At 45.7% G+C, this 17,023-nt stretch overlaps 1 protein-coding gene across 8 annotated transcripts in view; it reads right to left on the reverse strand.

The window, feature by feature from the left end:
• dnajc5b (DnaJ (Hsp40) homolog, subfamily C, member 5 beta) overlaps positions 1-17,023 on the reverse strand; it is a 125,636-nt gene that overhangs the window by 26,033 nt on the left and 82,580 nt on the right. For 4 of the 8 annotated variants that reach the window (XM_080194149.1, XM_080194153.1, XM_080194150.1 and 1 more), the window contains one exon: positions 909-1,044. In XM_080194149.1, coding sequence (XP_080050275.1) covers positions 909-1,015 — 107 coding nt within the window. In that variant the 5' untranslated portion in view covers positions 1,016-1,044. Of the gene's footprint in view, positions 1-908; positions 1,045-11,786; positions 11,877-17,023 lie in introns of all 8 variants that reach the window. The other 4 variants (XM_080194155.1, XM_080194152.1, XM_080194156.1 and 1 more) reach the window with 2 other exon arrangements.

A 17,023-nucleotide genomic window follows, 5' to 3' on the forward strand; every position in this document is an offset into this window, starting at 1 on the left:
CCTAATTTCTCACCCACTCTCTCCTCATACTCTGATTGAAGCAATGCTTCTTCCTCTCCCCATTAATTCAACCTGGCATCATTCTTCCCCTCCAAACTTGTTAACATTCATGAAGTCATCCAATTCAAGCTGCTACTTTATTTACTCCTTATCAGAATATGTGCCACCATCGCACCTTCTCCCAGTTCATCCTTAACAGTTTCCATCTCTGTTAATATTGGAACCCTTCTTCCTCCCTGTGCCAAAATGCTGCTCCAAGCTTCTCTCTCTCCCACCATCCTTAACCTTTCCCCTTTTCTTTATTAACATCTAATTTTGTTCCTCCTCAATTGCTATCACTTCTCTCTTTTCTTGCCGTTTACTTTTCCATCCTGACTTTGTACCGTCCCACATTGCTCCTATCTATATCTGGCCACGAAAGCACCAAGCTAGTCACTCTATTCACTGCTGCATTACAGGCAAGAACTGCTGGATCGCTGCACACTGTAGATGGGAAACTAAAGTTCTTGTCTACAAGAGACCAACACACGCAGCAATGAGAGACGTACAGATCCAGGTACGAGCATTAATTAGGAGAGTGGTGAGGGAAGGGGAGGGGAAGTTTATGCTAATTTTTGTCAACATATACTGACAAAAACTCCAAAATGCTGTCTGATATTTGGCATGCATGTAAAATACAACTGCTCCAAGTAGTTGCTTTGTGAAAGTAATGCAGTGGAACACATGCCGAAACATGACTTGTTGTTCTCTCCTCTATCTATCCTGATTGGCCTTCAGTCCATAGAAGGGCTTTTTGAGCTTGATTGTAATAGTTCTGGTGAAGGGTACCAGAATTTAAAATTTACTTCCCAGAATTTTGATCCCTATATAATACTTTGGTGCGGCACTTGGTAAACTGCTCAACATACCGATAGGATTTTTTAATCTCCTCGTGTGACGCTCCTTTCTCTAGGCCCAGGATTTGGTAAAGTGCTTCTCCAGATGTAGAAAGTGCCCGTTGTCTTTGTTCAGCCATTTTAATTTAGGTCTGTTTGTGCCAGCTTTCTGAAAAACAGAATTATATTCATCAAGCCAATGTCATGGAACTGCACTGGGTACGAAAGGATAGATCGAAATATTTATTTAACAATTAAGTATCAGACAAATCAACCAACAATATTGGTATTTGCCTGGGTGGAGTACGTTGGTGGAAAGTTTTTACATTCCAATGCCTCACAGCTTTTTCACTTTGAAGCTTATAACGACACCCAGAACGAACAAAAAAGGCAGACTTGACTAAAAGACTTCCCAGCAGGACCAGACTGCAGTGTATCAGAGAGTGAACCCGGGCTGCTGTGTATCAGACAGTGAACCCAGACTGCTGTGTATCAGAGTGTGAACCCAGACTGCTGTGTATCAGAATGTGAACCCAGACTGCTGTGTATCAGAATGTGAACCCAGACTGCTGTGTATCAGAGAGTGAACCCAGACTGCTGTGTATCAGAGTGTGAACCCAGACTGCTGTGTATCAGAGAGTGAACCCGGACTGCTGTGTATCAGAGAGTGAACCCGGGCTGCTGTGTATCAGAGTGTGAACCCGGGCTGCTGTGTATCAGAGTGTGAACCCAGACTGCTGTGTATCAGAGAGTGAACCCAGACTGCTGTGTATCAGAGAGTGAACCCGGGCTGCTGTGTATCAGAGAGTGAACCCAGACTGCTGTGTATCAGAGAGTGAACCGGGGCTGCTGTGTATCAGAGAGTGAACCGGGGCTGCTGTGTATCAGAGAGTGAACCCGGGCTGCTGTGTATCAGAGTGTGAACCCAGACTGCTGTGTATCAGAGTGTGAACCCAGACTGCTGTGTATCAGAGAGTGAACCCAGGCTGCTGTGTATCAGAGAGTGAACCCAGACTGCTGTGTATCAGAGAGTGAACCCAGACTGCTGTGTATCAGAGAGTGAACCCAGACTGCTGTGTATCAGAGAGTGAACCGGGGCTGCTGTGTATCAGAGAGTGAACCGGGGCTGCTGTGTATCAGAGAGTGAACCCGGGCTGCTGTGTATCAGAGTGTGAACCCGGGCTGCTGTGTATCAGAGAGTGAACCCGGGCTGCTGTGTATCAGAGTGTGAACCCGGGCTGCTGTGTATCAGAGTGTGAACCCGGGCTGCTGTGTATCAGAGTGTGAACCCGGGCTGCTGTGTATCAGAGTGAACCCGGGCTGCTGTGTATCAGAGTGTGAACACCACATTGACTTGTTGCTGGCTGTCTCTGCAAAGCCATGTAGTTGCAAAGTCTGTGCGGTGAATTTTTTGTCATAACCCACAGACGTGCGACGGCACAATGTAATTTAATGTGACAGTGTGTTTGGAAGAATAGTTTGTGTTTGCCTGTGTCGCTGGGAATATTCCATCTCCAGTTTATAGCAGCTGATGATTCATTCCTTGTCCCATGACAGAAAGACAAAATGTTTGCAGAGTTCTTCATAAGCATACAGCAGCCCCGGTTCACTCTCTGATACACAGCAGCCCCGGTTCACTCTCTGATACACAGCAGCCCCGGTTCACTCTCTGATACACAGCAGCCCCGGTTCACTCTCTGATACACAGCAGCCCCGGTTCACTCTCTGATACACAGCAGCCCCGGTTCACTCTCTGATACACAGCAGCCCCGGTTCACTCTCTGATACACAGCAGCCCCGGTTCACTCTCTGATACACAGCAGCCCCGGTTCACTCTCTGATACACAGCAGCCCCGGTTCACTCTCTGATACACAGCAGCCCCGGTTCACTCTCTGATACACAGCAGCCCCGGTTCACTCTCTGATACACAGCAGCCCCGGTTCACTCTCTGATACACAGCAGCCCCGGTTCACTCTCTGATACACAGCAGCCCCGGTTCACTCTCTGATACACAGCAGCCCCGGTTCACTCTCTGATACACAGCAGCCCCGGTTCACTCTCTGATACACAGCAGCCCCGGTTCACTCTCTGATACACAGCAGCCCCGGTTCACTCTCTGATACACAGCAGCCCCGGTTCACTCTCTGATACACAGCAGCCCCGGTTCACTCTCTGATACACAGCTGCCCGGGTTCACTCTCTGATACACAGCTGCCCGGGTTCACACTCTGATACACAGCAGTCTGGGTTCACACTCTGATACACAGCGGTCCGGGTTCACACTCTGATACACAGCAGTCTGAGTTCACTCTCTGATACACAGCAGTCCGGGTTCACTCTCTGATACACAGCAGTCCGGGTTCACTCTCTGATACACAGCAGTCTGGGTTCACTCTCTGATACACAGCAGCCCGGGTTCACACTCTGATACACAGCAGCCCGGGTTCACTCTCTGATACACAGCAGCCCGGGTTCACACTCTGATACACAGCAGTCTGGGTTCACTCTCTGATACACAGCAGTCTGGGTTCACTCTCTGATACACTGTGAGAGAGGAATTGGTGAATGTTGATTGGGGGAGGGCAGTGGAAGGTAGGCCTGCTGAGGAACAGTGGAGGATCTTTAAGGAGATCTTTCCTGGTGCTCAGCAGAAATTTATTCTGATGGTTAAAAAGGATTGTAGGAGGAGAGATAATCAGCCGTGGATAACGAAGGAGGTAAAGGAAAGTATTAAAGTAAAAGCGGATGCGTTTAGAGTAGCTAAGAGTAGTGGGCGAGAAGAGAATTGGAAGACGTTTAAATATCAACAAAGAATGACAAAGAAGTTGATAAAGAAGGGTAGGATAAACTATGAAGCTGGGCTAGCGCTTAATATAAAAAAGGATAGTAAGAGTTTTTGTAAATATATAAAAAGGAAGATGCTGACTAGGGTGAACGTTGGACCCTTAGAGGATGAGAGGGGGGACTTAGCGGTAGGGGATGGGGAAATGGCTGAGGCCTTGAATAACTTTTTTGTATCGGTCTTCACGGAGGGGGACGTGAATAATTTGCCAGGAGTTAGCGATGGAAAGATGGTAGGAGTGGAGGGCCTGAATGACATTATTGTTACTAGAGAGGTGGTGCTCGAAAGACTGGAGGGACTGATTGTGGACAAGTCCCCAGGACCGGATGGACTGCATCCAAGGGTTCTGAAAGAAATGGCGGAGGTGATAGTGGATGCCTTGGTGGTTATTTTCCAAACCTCGCTGGATTCCGGGGAAGTGCCGGAAGATTGGAAAACGGCTAATGTTACGCCGTTGTTTGAGAAGGGTGGCAGGCAAAAGGCAGGGAATTATAGGCTGGTTAGTTTAACGTCTGTTATAGGTAAAACGTTAGAATCCGTGATCAAAGAGAAAATAGCGAGGCATCTTGAGGAGAATTGTTTGATAGAGCAGACGCAGCACGGTTTCGTTAAGGGGAAGTCGTGTCTGACGAATTTATTGGAATTCTGTGAGGATGTGTCTAGGGCGGTGGATAGAGGAGAGCCGGTGGATGTGGTGTTTCTTGATTTTCAGAAGGCGTTTGACAAGGTGCCGCACAAGAGGTTATTATTACAGAAGGTCAGGGGGCATGGAGTTGGGGGTAGGGTGTTAGCATGGATAGGGGATTGGCTGTCAAATAGGAGGCAGAGAGTGGGGGTCAATGGGTGCTATTCGGATTGGCGGTTGGTGACTAGTGGAGTGCCCCAGGGGTTGCTGCCGGGGCCTCAACTATTTACCATTTATATAGATGATCTGGAGGAGGGAACCGAGTGTATGGTGTCGAAATTTGCTGATGACACCAAGATTGGTGGAATGGCAAATTGTGCGGAGGGTGTGGAGAGCCTGCAGAAGGATCTAGATAGGCTGGGCGAATGGGCCAGGGACTGGCAAATGGAGTTTAATGTTGGCAAGTGTGAAGTTGTCCACTTTGGTAGGAATAATGGTAGGAAGGACTATTACTTAGATGGCGAAAAACTGCAGCATGCAACGGTGCAGAGGGACCTCGGGGTCCTTGTGCATGAGTCGCAAAAACCCAGCCTGCAGGTGCAGCAGGTGGTCAGGAAAGCGAATGGGATGCTGGCCTTCATAGCGAGGGGGATTGAATATAAAAGTAGGGAGGTCTTACTGCAACCATACAGGGCACTGGTGAGGCCGCAGCTGGAGTACTGTGTGCAGTTTTGGTCGCCGTACTTACGCAAGGATATTTTGGCCTTGGAGAGAGTGCAGAGGAGGTTTACTAGGCTGATACCGGAGTTGAGGGGGTTGAGCTATGAGGAGAGGCTGAATAAACTAGGCTTGTACTCGTTAGAGTTTAGAAGAATGAGGGGAGATCTCATTGAGACATATAAGATGATGAATGGGATGGATAGGATAGAGGTGGAGAGGCTCTTCCCGCTCAGAAAGGACAGTAGGACTACACGGCACAGCCTCAAGATAAAGGGGGGACGGTTTAGAACGGAGTTGAGGAGGAACTTCTTCACTCAAAGTGTGGTGAATCTCTGGAATTCTCTGCCCGTTGAAGTGGTGGAGGCTGCCTCGTTAAATATATTTTTAAGACGCGGGTTGATAGGTTTTTGATAGGCAAGGGGATTAAGGGTTACAGGGAGAGAGCGGGAAGGTGGAACTGAGACACGACAGATCAGCCATGATCTTATTGAATGGCAGGGCAGGCTCGAAGGGCTAGATGGCATACTCCTGCTCCTATTTCTTATGTTCTTATGTTCTTACACAGCAGTCCGGGTTCCGTCTCTGATACACAGCAGTCCGGGTTCACTCTCTGATACACAGCAGTCTGGGTTCACTCTCTGATACACAGCAGCCCGGGTGCACTCTCTGATACACAGCAGTCTGGGTGCACTCTCTGATACACAGCAGTCTGGGTGCACTCTCTGATACACAGCAGCCCGGGTGCACTCTCTGATACACAGCAGCCCGGGTTCACTCTCTGATACACAGCAGCCCGGGTTCACTCTCTGATACACAGCAGCCCGGGTTCACTCTCTGATACACAGCAGCCCGGGTTCACTCTCTGATACACAGCAGCCCGGGTTCACTCTCTGATACACAGCAGCCCGGGTTCACTCTCTGATACACAGCAGTCTGGGTTCACTCTCTGATACACAGCAGCCCGGGTTCACACTCTGATAAACAGCAGTCTGGGTTCACACTCTGATACACAGCAGTCTGGGTTCACTCTCTGATAAACAGCAGCCCGGGTTCACACTCTGATAAACAGCAGTCTGGGTTCACACTCTGATAAACAGCAGCCCGGGTTCACATTCTGATCAACAGCAGCACATGTTCACGCATTGTCAAATCAGACAGATTTGTACAATCAGACAGATTTGTACAATCAGACAATGTGTCGGAATAAACAGGGATTTTCTGGCTCTCTAATTTTATTTGCAGTCACTCAGCATTTATTCATTCATCTATTTATCTGGGTCAGCTATCATTTTGTATCAATAAGAACACATCAATCTGTGTCATTAAAAATCTTGCAAGTGTTGTGTGTGTTGTCACATGTTTAAATCTGTTGGCTGACACTTCAAATCTCTTTAAGGCATGAAAATTACATGGCTCACATTTTTGTGATTGGTTAAGTTATTAACTGAAATGTGTTATGGCATCACAAAGACCTCCATCTCTGTAGCAGTCCCTTTTCACTCTGTCTGATCTGATGCTGAAACACTTTGTGACCTCCAGACTTGACTCGTGCAACCCAGTCCTGCTTGACCTTCCATATTCTACCCTCAGTAAACTGGAGGTCATCCGAAACTCTGTGTCTGTGTCTGTGTCTTAACTCACACCAAGTCCTGTTCACCCACCACCCTGAGTTTGCTGACCTACATCGGCCCCTGGCCAAGCAGCATTTTGTTTTTAAAATTTGCATCCTTGCTTAATTCTAATCCCTCCAAAGGCCTCTCCCCTTTCTGTCTCTGTCATCTCCTCCAGAACCTTCCACGAAATCCGTGCTCTAATTCTGCTCTCGAACATTCCCAAAAATAAAGAAAATCTATCAATTCAATGTTCATATTTTTCCTAAAAACCAATATGTAATGCTAGCTCTTTGTCCATTTAGCACATAGCATATTTTTCATTCTAGAATATATCACTACAGAAAGCTTTACATTAAAATTCTAATGTAGTCCACAGTACAGGAAATCACAATGAGCAAGTGTTCCATTCACAGAATAGATACATCCATGCAATCATTAAACAGGAACACCCAGTATAGCTCGTCACAGATATACACAGGAGTGGATTTCAAGAATCTTGTCTCATTGCTAAGATATTTTCATGTCATTCCTCAAACTGTATTCTGTATAGAGTTTTACAGCACAAAAAATGGCCCTTTGGCCCATCGTGTCTGCACCAGCCATCAAGCATCTATTTATTCTAATCCCATTTTCCAGCATTTGGTCCTTAGTCTTGTATACCAGGACATCTCAAGTGCTCACCTAGATGCTTCTTAAATGTTGTGAGGGTTCCAGCCTCTACCATTCTTTCAGACAGTGAGTTCCAGATTCCCACCACCTTCTGGGTAAAAATGTCCCTTCTCAAATCCCCTCTATATCTCCTGCCCCTCACCTCAAATACAGTCTCCCTGGTCATTGACTCCCCCCTCCCCCACCCCCTGCAAAGGGAAAAAGCTCCCTCTCGTCCTTGCCATCCGTGTCACCCACAATCCTGCACTTTGATCAGGTCCCCTCCTACCTCCACAATCACGCTCCATTCCAAGGAAGTCAACACTATTCCAACCATTCTCTCCCACAGCTGAAATGCTCTGGCCCAGGCAGCACCCCAGTGAATTTCTCCTGCACCCTCTCCAGTGCAATCACATCCTTGCTATCATGTGACAACCAGAACTTCACCTAATGAGCATTTTCTACAACTCCATCATATCCTCCATTTCTTATATTCGATGCCTCAGCTAATAAAGGCAAGTATCCCATATGCTTTCTTAACCACCATATCTACCTGTCCTGCTGCCTTCAGGGATCTTTGGACATGCACCCCAATATCCCTCTGGTCCTCCGTAATTCCTAGCAATCTGCTGTTTATTGTATTCCTTTGCATTGTTAGTTCTCTTAAAATGCAGCACCTCAGATTTTTCAGGGTTAATTGCCTCTGTCCTGCCCATCTGACCAGCCCATCTACATTGTCCTGTAATCTAAGGCTTTCCTCCTCAATATTTACCATACCACCAATTTTTGTGTCATCTGCAAACTTACTGATCATACCTCCTACTTTCACTTCTAGATCATTAAAGCACACTACAAAAGCAAGGGTACCAGCACCAATCCCTTCTCCTTCTTGTTCTCACTTCAGTGTCAGAAGCTACGGGGGGTTGATCTTCAACTTTCTCTAAAAACAGTTGAAAAGTTGATGGTCCTAAGCTCTGGAATAGCCTCTCTGTCTTTCCTCTGCTCTTTGATTCAACCACCCACCCCCCGAACACAGCATTTGTGAGGCATCCATGCCCACTTGGACATCTACCCAATGCATCTGGAGACTTTGTGCATCCCCTTCCAGTAAGTGACGTGGTATACATTTGACCCCCTTGTTTGTGAGCTTTTCCCACAGGTCTGTAGGGATCTAGCTTCCTCCCCTCTGCTTTCCACTGCTCGCCTTCTTCATCTACGTCTGTTCCCCTCTGCTGTCATTGTGAGCCCTTTCCCTTCCCCCTCCACTCTTTGCACAGCCCTTCTTTCACATTGCTCCTCTTTGTCTTTATCAGGTACACACTACACCCTCCCCCACCCACTAACACCACCCCCCTCACCAACTGCCCCGCACCCGCCCAACAACTAACTGACCTCAGCTCGCACTCCACCCCTGGTCAAACTTTGGACTTTTGTTTTGGTGGTTGCATGCGATCCATAGCACAATGCTGTCCTGATAGATATTGGTGTGGGACACTGGGGCAAGAGGACCCCAGTACTCCCATCCCCAGGTGCAGTACTGATTCAACTCGGTGACACAAATGGGTCCATCAGCATGGTGCTGTCCATGAAGATCAGCTCGGCGTTGAAATGGAGGGCAGGAACTGGTCTGCCCTGGCAGAGTGGTGAACACGGCATCAGGAGCAGTGCAGAATTATGGCAGTGTTACCTGGAAGTCTGTTGTGAACTGAGGACTGCCTCGTGCATGTCACTCACTAGCAATTGGGTTTTAATCCAATGTATTTTCCCACTGATGTAACGTAAGATTGGAAGACCTGATGGGACATGGGCAGGCAGCTCTTTCAATGAGCATTCATGAAGTGCAGATGAGGGTGACACCATCAGCCAGCGGGTGGACTGAACAGCCATCAACCTGCCATTAGGAGAAGCGCTATGCAATTTTTTTACCGGTGAGTTTCTAACTTTTGGCTCCAGTTAAATTCTTCACAAGTGCCCATCACCAAACATGCCGCAGGTGGGATGGGAGAATTCTGCCCTGTGTCTCTGCTTGAGAGGTAGTCTTATAGAAAGTCAAATGTGAGTCTTAGTGCAACACTTTGTAAATCCTTGACATCAACAAGTGTGAAATTCCAGAGAAGGATGCTATGCCATGTCTGAATTGTAAGGACATTGAAACTTTCCAGAAACTGGTCACCTTGCAATTGCAGAAGTCAGGTGTCTTGTGGCAGCTATTTTAAAAAGTCAATATCTGAAACAGTTCAATATATGTTTAATGAAATTACAGATTGATGTCACCTCTTCGTGACAATACAAAGATGGAACATTTGTGCAGATAAAAATAAAAGATATTAACATACCTCTGAAGTAAAACATACAAAAACTTTGAATTGATCAACCCCTTTAGAGTTATAAACCAACTTAGATTGATTATTTTCCTTCTGCCAAAATGTATCATACCTCTCTGCATTAAATTTCATCGGTCATTTGACTGTTGGGTACAGTCTTCCAAATGAGTCTTGATGCTTCATAATTTCCTGTCACTTCAGATGAGAAAATCCCAGAAATTGTAGGGTGGAATTTTCCTGCCATGCTTGCCCCAAGGCCAGAAATTCCCACCCGAGGTAAATGGACATTTGCATTATCCTCCCCTGATTGCTACAATTCCCATGGCAGGTGGAATGGAAAATTTCTGCCCCTCTTTTAGGAGTCAATTCAAGGACTCCCTCCTGATTCTCCGCCTCTGTCCACTGGAGCCAATGGAACTTCAGCAGAAGTCCCTGCGAATCTTGGAATTATTATGTAAAAAGAGATCAGGAATTCAGAGATAGCTTCATAACATTAATTAAATGTGAGGCTTTTGAAACCATGCAGTTGAAATTGATAGGCCAGCACAAATGGGAGCTGAAAGCAATTCCTGTTCTGGAACGACAGGCCCCAAATCAACATTGAGCTTCAGACTCATTTTAATAATGCCAATTCTCTGAGGCTGTCTAATGCTTGCCCAGTAAGGAGAACCAGTGGTGTAGTGGTATTGTCACTAAGCTAGTAGTTCAGAGACCCAGGTTCAAATCCCATCAGGGCAGTAGATGAAATTTGAATTCAATTTTTAAACAAAAAATCTGGCAATAAGATGTCGTGTCTGACAAATTTACTGGAGTTCTATGAGGATGTGTCTAGGGCGGTGGATAGAGGAGAGCTGGTGGATGTGGTCTTTCTGGATTTTCAGAAGGCGTTTGACAAAGTACCTCACAAGAGGTTATTGCAGAAGGTCAGGGGACATGGAGTTGGGGGTAGGGTGTTAGCGTGGATAGAGGATTGGTTGTCAAATAGGAGGCAGAGAGTGGGGGTCAATGGGTGCTATTCGGATTGGCGGATGGTGACTAGTGGGGTGCCCCAGGGGTCGGTGCTGGGGCCTCAGCTTTTTACCATTTATATAGATGATCTGGAGGAGGGAACCGAGTGTAGGGTGTTGAAATTTGCTGATGACACCAAGATTGGGGGAACGGCAAATTGTGCAGAGGGTGTGGAGAATCTGCAGAAGGATCTAGATAGGCTGGGCGAATGGGCCAGGAAATGGCAAATGGAATTTAATGTTGGCAAGTGTGAGGTGGTGCACTTTGGTAGGAATAATGGTAGGAAGGACTATTACTTATGTGGCGAAAAACTGCAGCAGGCGACAGTGCAGAGGGACCTCGGGGTCCTTGTGCATGAGTCGCAAAAACCCAGCTTGCAGGTGCAGCATGTGGTCAGGAAGGCGAATGGGATGCTGGCCTTCATAGCGAGGGGGATTGAATATAAAAGTAGGGAGGTCTTGCTGCAGCTGTATAGGGCATTGGTGAGGCCGCAGCTGGAGTACTGTGTGCAGTTTTGGGTGCCGCACCTGCACAAAGATATTTTGGCCTTGGAGGGAGTGCAGAGGAGGTTTACTAGGCTGATACCGGAGTTGAGGGGGTTGAGCTATGAGGAGAGGCTGAATAAACTAGGCTTGTACTCATTAGAGTTTAGAAGAATGAGGGGAGATCTCATTGAGATGTATAAGATGATGAATGGGATGGATAGGATAGAGGTGGAGAGACTCTTCCCACTCAAAAAAGACAGTAGGACTAGGGGGCACAGCCTCAAGATAAAGTGGGGGCGGTTTAGAACGGAGTTGAGGAGGAACTTCTTCGCTCAAAGGGTGGTGAATCTCTGGAATTCTCTGCCCGTTGAAGTGGTGGAGGCTGCCTTGCTAAATATTTTTAAGATGCGGATTGATGGGTTTTTGATAAGAGAGGGGATTAAGGGTTATGGGGAGAGGGCGGGAAAGTGGAACTGAGCCACGACAGATCAGCCATGATCTTATTGAATGGCGGGGCAGGCTCGAAGGGCTAGATGGCCTACTCCTGCTCCTATTTCTTATGTTCTTATGAAAGCATTGTCTATTGTTGTAAAAACCCATTTAGTTCACTAATGTCCTTTTTGGAAGGAAATCTGCTGTCCTTACCTGGTCTGGCTTAAATGTGACTCCAGATCCACAGCAATGTGGTTGTCTCTCAATTACCCTCTGAAATAGATGCTGGTATGCAGTTTGTTTCTAAAGAAAAATTTAAGCACCACTGGTTGACCTCATGTGAATGACCTCTGAATCAAGTAATCCTGAACAGAGATAGTTGCTCTGCAGAAGGTAAATTTGTGGAATAAGATCTAAAATAGGATATAACCTTATTAACATATTTAAAAGACCATTGTTCTGTTTCTAATGCCAGGGATGACTCTACAGCATCCAAACCTGTGGTGTTTGTGCCTTTTAAGGGCTGAACTGCAGATATCCAATCAGGGAGAGATTACTGAACAAGTCTGGACTTGCCTAGCCAGATTCAATCCTGGAAGCTGACTTCCAGCTGAATTCCAGGATTCCAGCGCGGACTGGACTGGAGCTGGCAAAAAGCGTATGATCGCGCTGGAACGGGGATTACGGGCTCAGATCTGATTTATGTCCGGATCTGGCCCTTAGCCTCCGATTGGTAAAATGCGACCCAATATCTCTGCCCCCCCCCAGCTCTCTGTGGTAAGGTGTTCCAAAGACTAACAACAATCTGAAATAAAAAAATCCTCTTTATCTCAGTCGTAAATTGGCGCCCCTTTATTCTGAGACAATGCTCTCTGGTCCTTGACTCTCCAATGAGGGGAAGTATTCTCTCAGTATCTACCCTGTCAAGCCCCTTAAAAATCCTATATGTTTTAATGAGATCGCCTCTCATTCTTCTAAATTCCAATGAGTAGAGTCCCAACCTGCAAAACCACTCTAGGTCCTTTTTAAAGACGAGATTATTCCACCAGTTGAATCAGCAAAGATTTAGCATTGGGTGTTTACTCGGTTTGCCTACAAATATATATTCAAGCATAGGCCTGGAACACACACAGCATATGTGGTTGCACTTAGTCACCTGTCTTTACCAGAGAGTATAGCACCTCCCCCAGTACTGCAGGAAATTGTTTTGGTGTTGAACGCCTTGGACACATTGCCAGTTTGGGTGCAGCTAATCAAGTATTAGACCAGCAGAGATACACTGTTGTCCAAAAGGAGTCACAGGATACAAATAGCTTGGGCTGTGAAGTCTACAAGGTTGCAGGTTATAGTTGAGAATTTGCGTCAGTGTTTTTCAACCCACGGAATACCTGAAGTCATAGTGTTGGATAACAGAACAGTCTTCATGACTGCTGAATTCTAAAATGTCACCTCCCTAAATGGTACTAAGCACCTCAGGACGGTGCCTTACCACCCTATATCCAATGGGCTGGCTGAACAATCAGTCCAAACCTTCAACACAGGCTTTAAGAAATGATCCCGGAGACCAGAATCTCACAATTCCTTCGGGGCTATAGAACAACTCCACACTCTACTACAAGAATGGCACTGGTGGAGTTATTGATGGGCTGGCGTGTTAGCACCGGATGAAGCCCACTGTTTCCGGATTTGCTGGGGGTGGCGGGGGGCAGGGGGGTAGAGGTCAGTCAGTGCAATCACAAGAAAAATCATGATTCAGGCAAATCAATAGTTGTTTTCTGGAGTACAGGAATGAGATAGAGAATCTGGTGAACTGGTGCGGTGACAATAATCTCTCCCTCAATGTCAATAAAACGAAAGAGATTGGCATCAACGTCAGGAAGTGTAGTGGGAAACATGCCTCTGTCTAAATCAATGGGGACCAAGTAGAAAGGGTCGAGAGCTTCAAGTTTTTAGATGTCCGATCACCAACAACCTGTCCTGGTTCCCCCCATGCCGACACTATAGTTAAGAAAGCTCACCTACGCCTCTGCTTTCTTTAGAAGACTAAGGAAACTTGGCATGTCAGCTATGACTCTTACCAACTTTTACAAATGCACCATAGAAAGCATTCTTTCTGGTTGTATCATAGCTTGGTATGGCTCCTGTTCTGCCCAAGACTGCAAGGGACTACAAAGAGTCATGAATGAAGCATAATTTATCATTTAAACCAGCTCCCACCTATCGACGCTGTCTATACTTCCCACTGCCTCAGAAAAGCAGCCAGCATAATCAAGGACCTCATGCACTCCTGACGTATTCTTTTCCACCTTCTTCCATCAGGAAAAAGGTACAAAAATCAGAGGTCACGTACCAACCAACTCAAGGAAAGCTTCTTCCCTGCTGCTGTCAGATTTTTGAATGGACTTATCTTGCATTAGGGTGATTTTTCACTCAACCCTAGCTATGACTGTAACACTACATTCTGCACTCTCTCCTTTCCTTCTCTATGTAAGGTATGCTTTGTCTGTAAAGTGCGCAAGAAACAATACTTTTCACAATAATAAATCAAATCAAAGGAAGCTGTGTATGGCAGAAATTTTGGAAGTGACTCAAGTTGGACCTCAGGACTTTTATAAAGTTGCAACATGTCATCCTTGTACACAATGCCCCGACCAGTAAAGCATGCCATGTGCCTTCTTTACCACCCTATCTACTTATGTTGCCACTATCAGGGAGTAATGGATTTGAACCCCAAGTTCCCTCTGTATATCAATGCAGTTCAAAGTCTTCCCATCAACTGTATACTTACCCTTTACATTTGATCTCCCAAAGAGAGCACCCCACATTTACTCGGATTAAACTCCATCGGTCATTTGTCTGCCATATCTGCAGCTGATCTATATCCTGCTGTATCCTTTGACAACCTTCTACACTATTCACAACTGCAACTATCTTTGTGGCATCTGCAAACTTACTAACACACCCATCTATGATTTCATCCAAGTCATTTATATATATCATAAACAGCAGAGGGCCCAGTGTGGCTCCAGTGGAACACCACTAGTCACGGACCTCTATCCAGAAAAACATCCTTCCACCATTACTCTCTGACTTCAATGGGCAAGCCAATTCTGAATCCAAGTGGCCAAGTCACCATCAATCCCATGCGTCTGAGTCTTCTGGATGAGCCTATCATGAGGGACCTTGTCAAAAGCCTCACTAAAATCCATATAGACAACATCCACTTTTCTACCCCCATTGATCACCTTTGTCACCTCTTCAAAAAAAAATCAATCAAATTAGTAAGACATGACCTGCCCTGCACAAGGCCATGCTGACTTTCACTAATTAGACCATGCTTTTCCAAATGTGCATAAATCCTATCCCTAAGAATCCTCTCAAATGGTTTCCCAACTACCAATGTGAGATTCACTGGTCTATAATTCCCTGGATTATCTCTTTTTCCTTTTTTGAACAGTGGAACAACTTTAGCTACTCACCAGTCCTCCGGGATCTCACCCAGTAGCTAGCGAGGGTACAGAGATCTTTGTTAGGGCCTCAGCAACCTCCTCTCTTGACTCTTTCAGCAACCTGGGATAGATCCCATCAGGTCCTGGGGACTTATCTACCTTAATGCTCTTCAAGAGACTCAACATCACTTCTTTCTTGATCTCAAAATGCTCTAGCATATTAGCATATAGCTGTTATTTACCTAACTGGTGAACCAGAGTTATTACAGCACTAATATGGCATTGGATGTGTTTCCAGTTGAGGATGGTATTTTCCGATTTGAAAAAGAATTTAAGAGTTTGGGAAAAACAGTAAACAAGTTGGATAGTTCTGTCGGAGCAGTGGAATGCAATGTTCCTAGTGGCCTGCTGCTGCTCCCTGTATGCTGTAAAGTTCTGGTCCACCAGAGGGCATCAGTGTTCTCTTAAACCAGGAATTTCCTGTAGAACTGCTCCCACTATTGACATGCAATCAGAAAATCATGAGCGTGTAACCGGGATTTCCATTGCATTTCCCGGCAAAGTTTCAGCGTCAGAACTGCAGCAATACTGGAGAAACATAGACTTGGCATTGTTCTGTACAATACCTTTTAAAGTCAGGGAGAGTTGGATTGAATGCTCTGAAAGTTGAACTGTCATGAATGATTCAAACCACTATTTTCCACAGAAGCCACACTGCCGGGCAGGAACACAGGAGCAGGCCATTTAGCCCCTTGAGTCTACTTTTGCATTGAACTAGAATATGGCTGATCATCTACCTCAAGTCCACTTTACCACACAAGCCCCTTGATTGTGATTAGTTTCCAGAAATCTATCAATGTCTGTCTTGAATATACTCAATGACTCAGCTTCTACAACTCTCTGGGGCACAGAATTCCAAAGACTCATTACCTTCTGAGTGATGAAATACTTCCTCATCTCAGTTTTAAACAGCCTGACCCTTATTCTAAGACTGTGTCCCCTGGTACTAACCTCCAGCCAGGGGAAATGTTCTTTCTGTATCGACCCTGTCTACAGTCCTTTAAGAATTTTGTCAGTTTCAATGAGATTACCTCTACTTTTTCCAAACTCCAGAGAATGCAAACCCAGTGTCCTCAATCTCTCCTCATAGGACAGTCCTGCCTCACAGGGAATCAGTCTGGTGGACCTCTGCTGTACTCCTTTAAGGCAACTACATCCTTCCTAAAGTAACAGGACCAAAATTATACACAATATTCCAGGTACAATCTATCAGGGTTCTATACAGATGAAGCAAGACACCTTTACTCCTCTGCTCAAATCCTCTTGTGATAAAGGTGAACATACCATTTGTCTACTTAATTTCGGTGACTTATTAACAAGAATGTCCTGGTCCATTTGAGTCATAGAAGTTTTCGGCATGGAAACAGGCCCTTCTGCCCAACTTGTTCCTTTTTTTAACCGCTAAGCTAGTCCCAACTACCCATTTGACCATATCCCTCTATACCCATTTTACCCATTTACCTGTCTAAACACTTTTTAAAAGACAAAATTGTATCCAACTCTACTATTATCTCTGGCAGCTTGTTCCAGACACTCACCACCCTCTGAGTGAAAAGGTAGCCCCTCGGAACCCTTTTATATCTCTTCCCTCTCACCTTAAACCTATGCCCTCTAGTTTTAGATTCCCCTAACTTTGGGAAAAGATGTTGACTATCTAGCTGATCTATGCCCCTCATTATTACATTGACCTCCATAAGATCACCCCTCAATGTCCTACACTCCAAAGAAAAAAGTCCTAGTCTATCCAGCCTCTCCTTATAACTCAAACTGTCAAGTCCCGGTAGCATCCTAGTAAATCTTTTCTGCATTCTTTCTATTTAATAATATCCTTTCTACAATATACATTTAATTCTATAATTTAGACATCAACATTTCCCAATCTCTCACCATTTATGAAGTACTCTCCACTTCCATTCCTCTTACAAAGTGATTAGCCTCATA

This window comes from Carcharhinus amblyrhynchos, chromosome 8 (genome assembly GCF_965287045.1).
Source record: "Carcharhinus amblyrhynchos chromosome 8, sCarAmb.v2.hapA, whole genome shotgun sequence".
NCBI classification, from domain to species: Eukaryota; Metazoa; Chordata; class Chondrichthyes; order Carcharhiniformes; family Carcharhinidae; genus Carcharhinus; species Carcharhinus amblyrhynchos.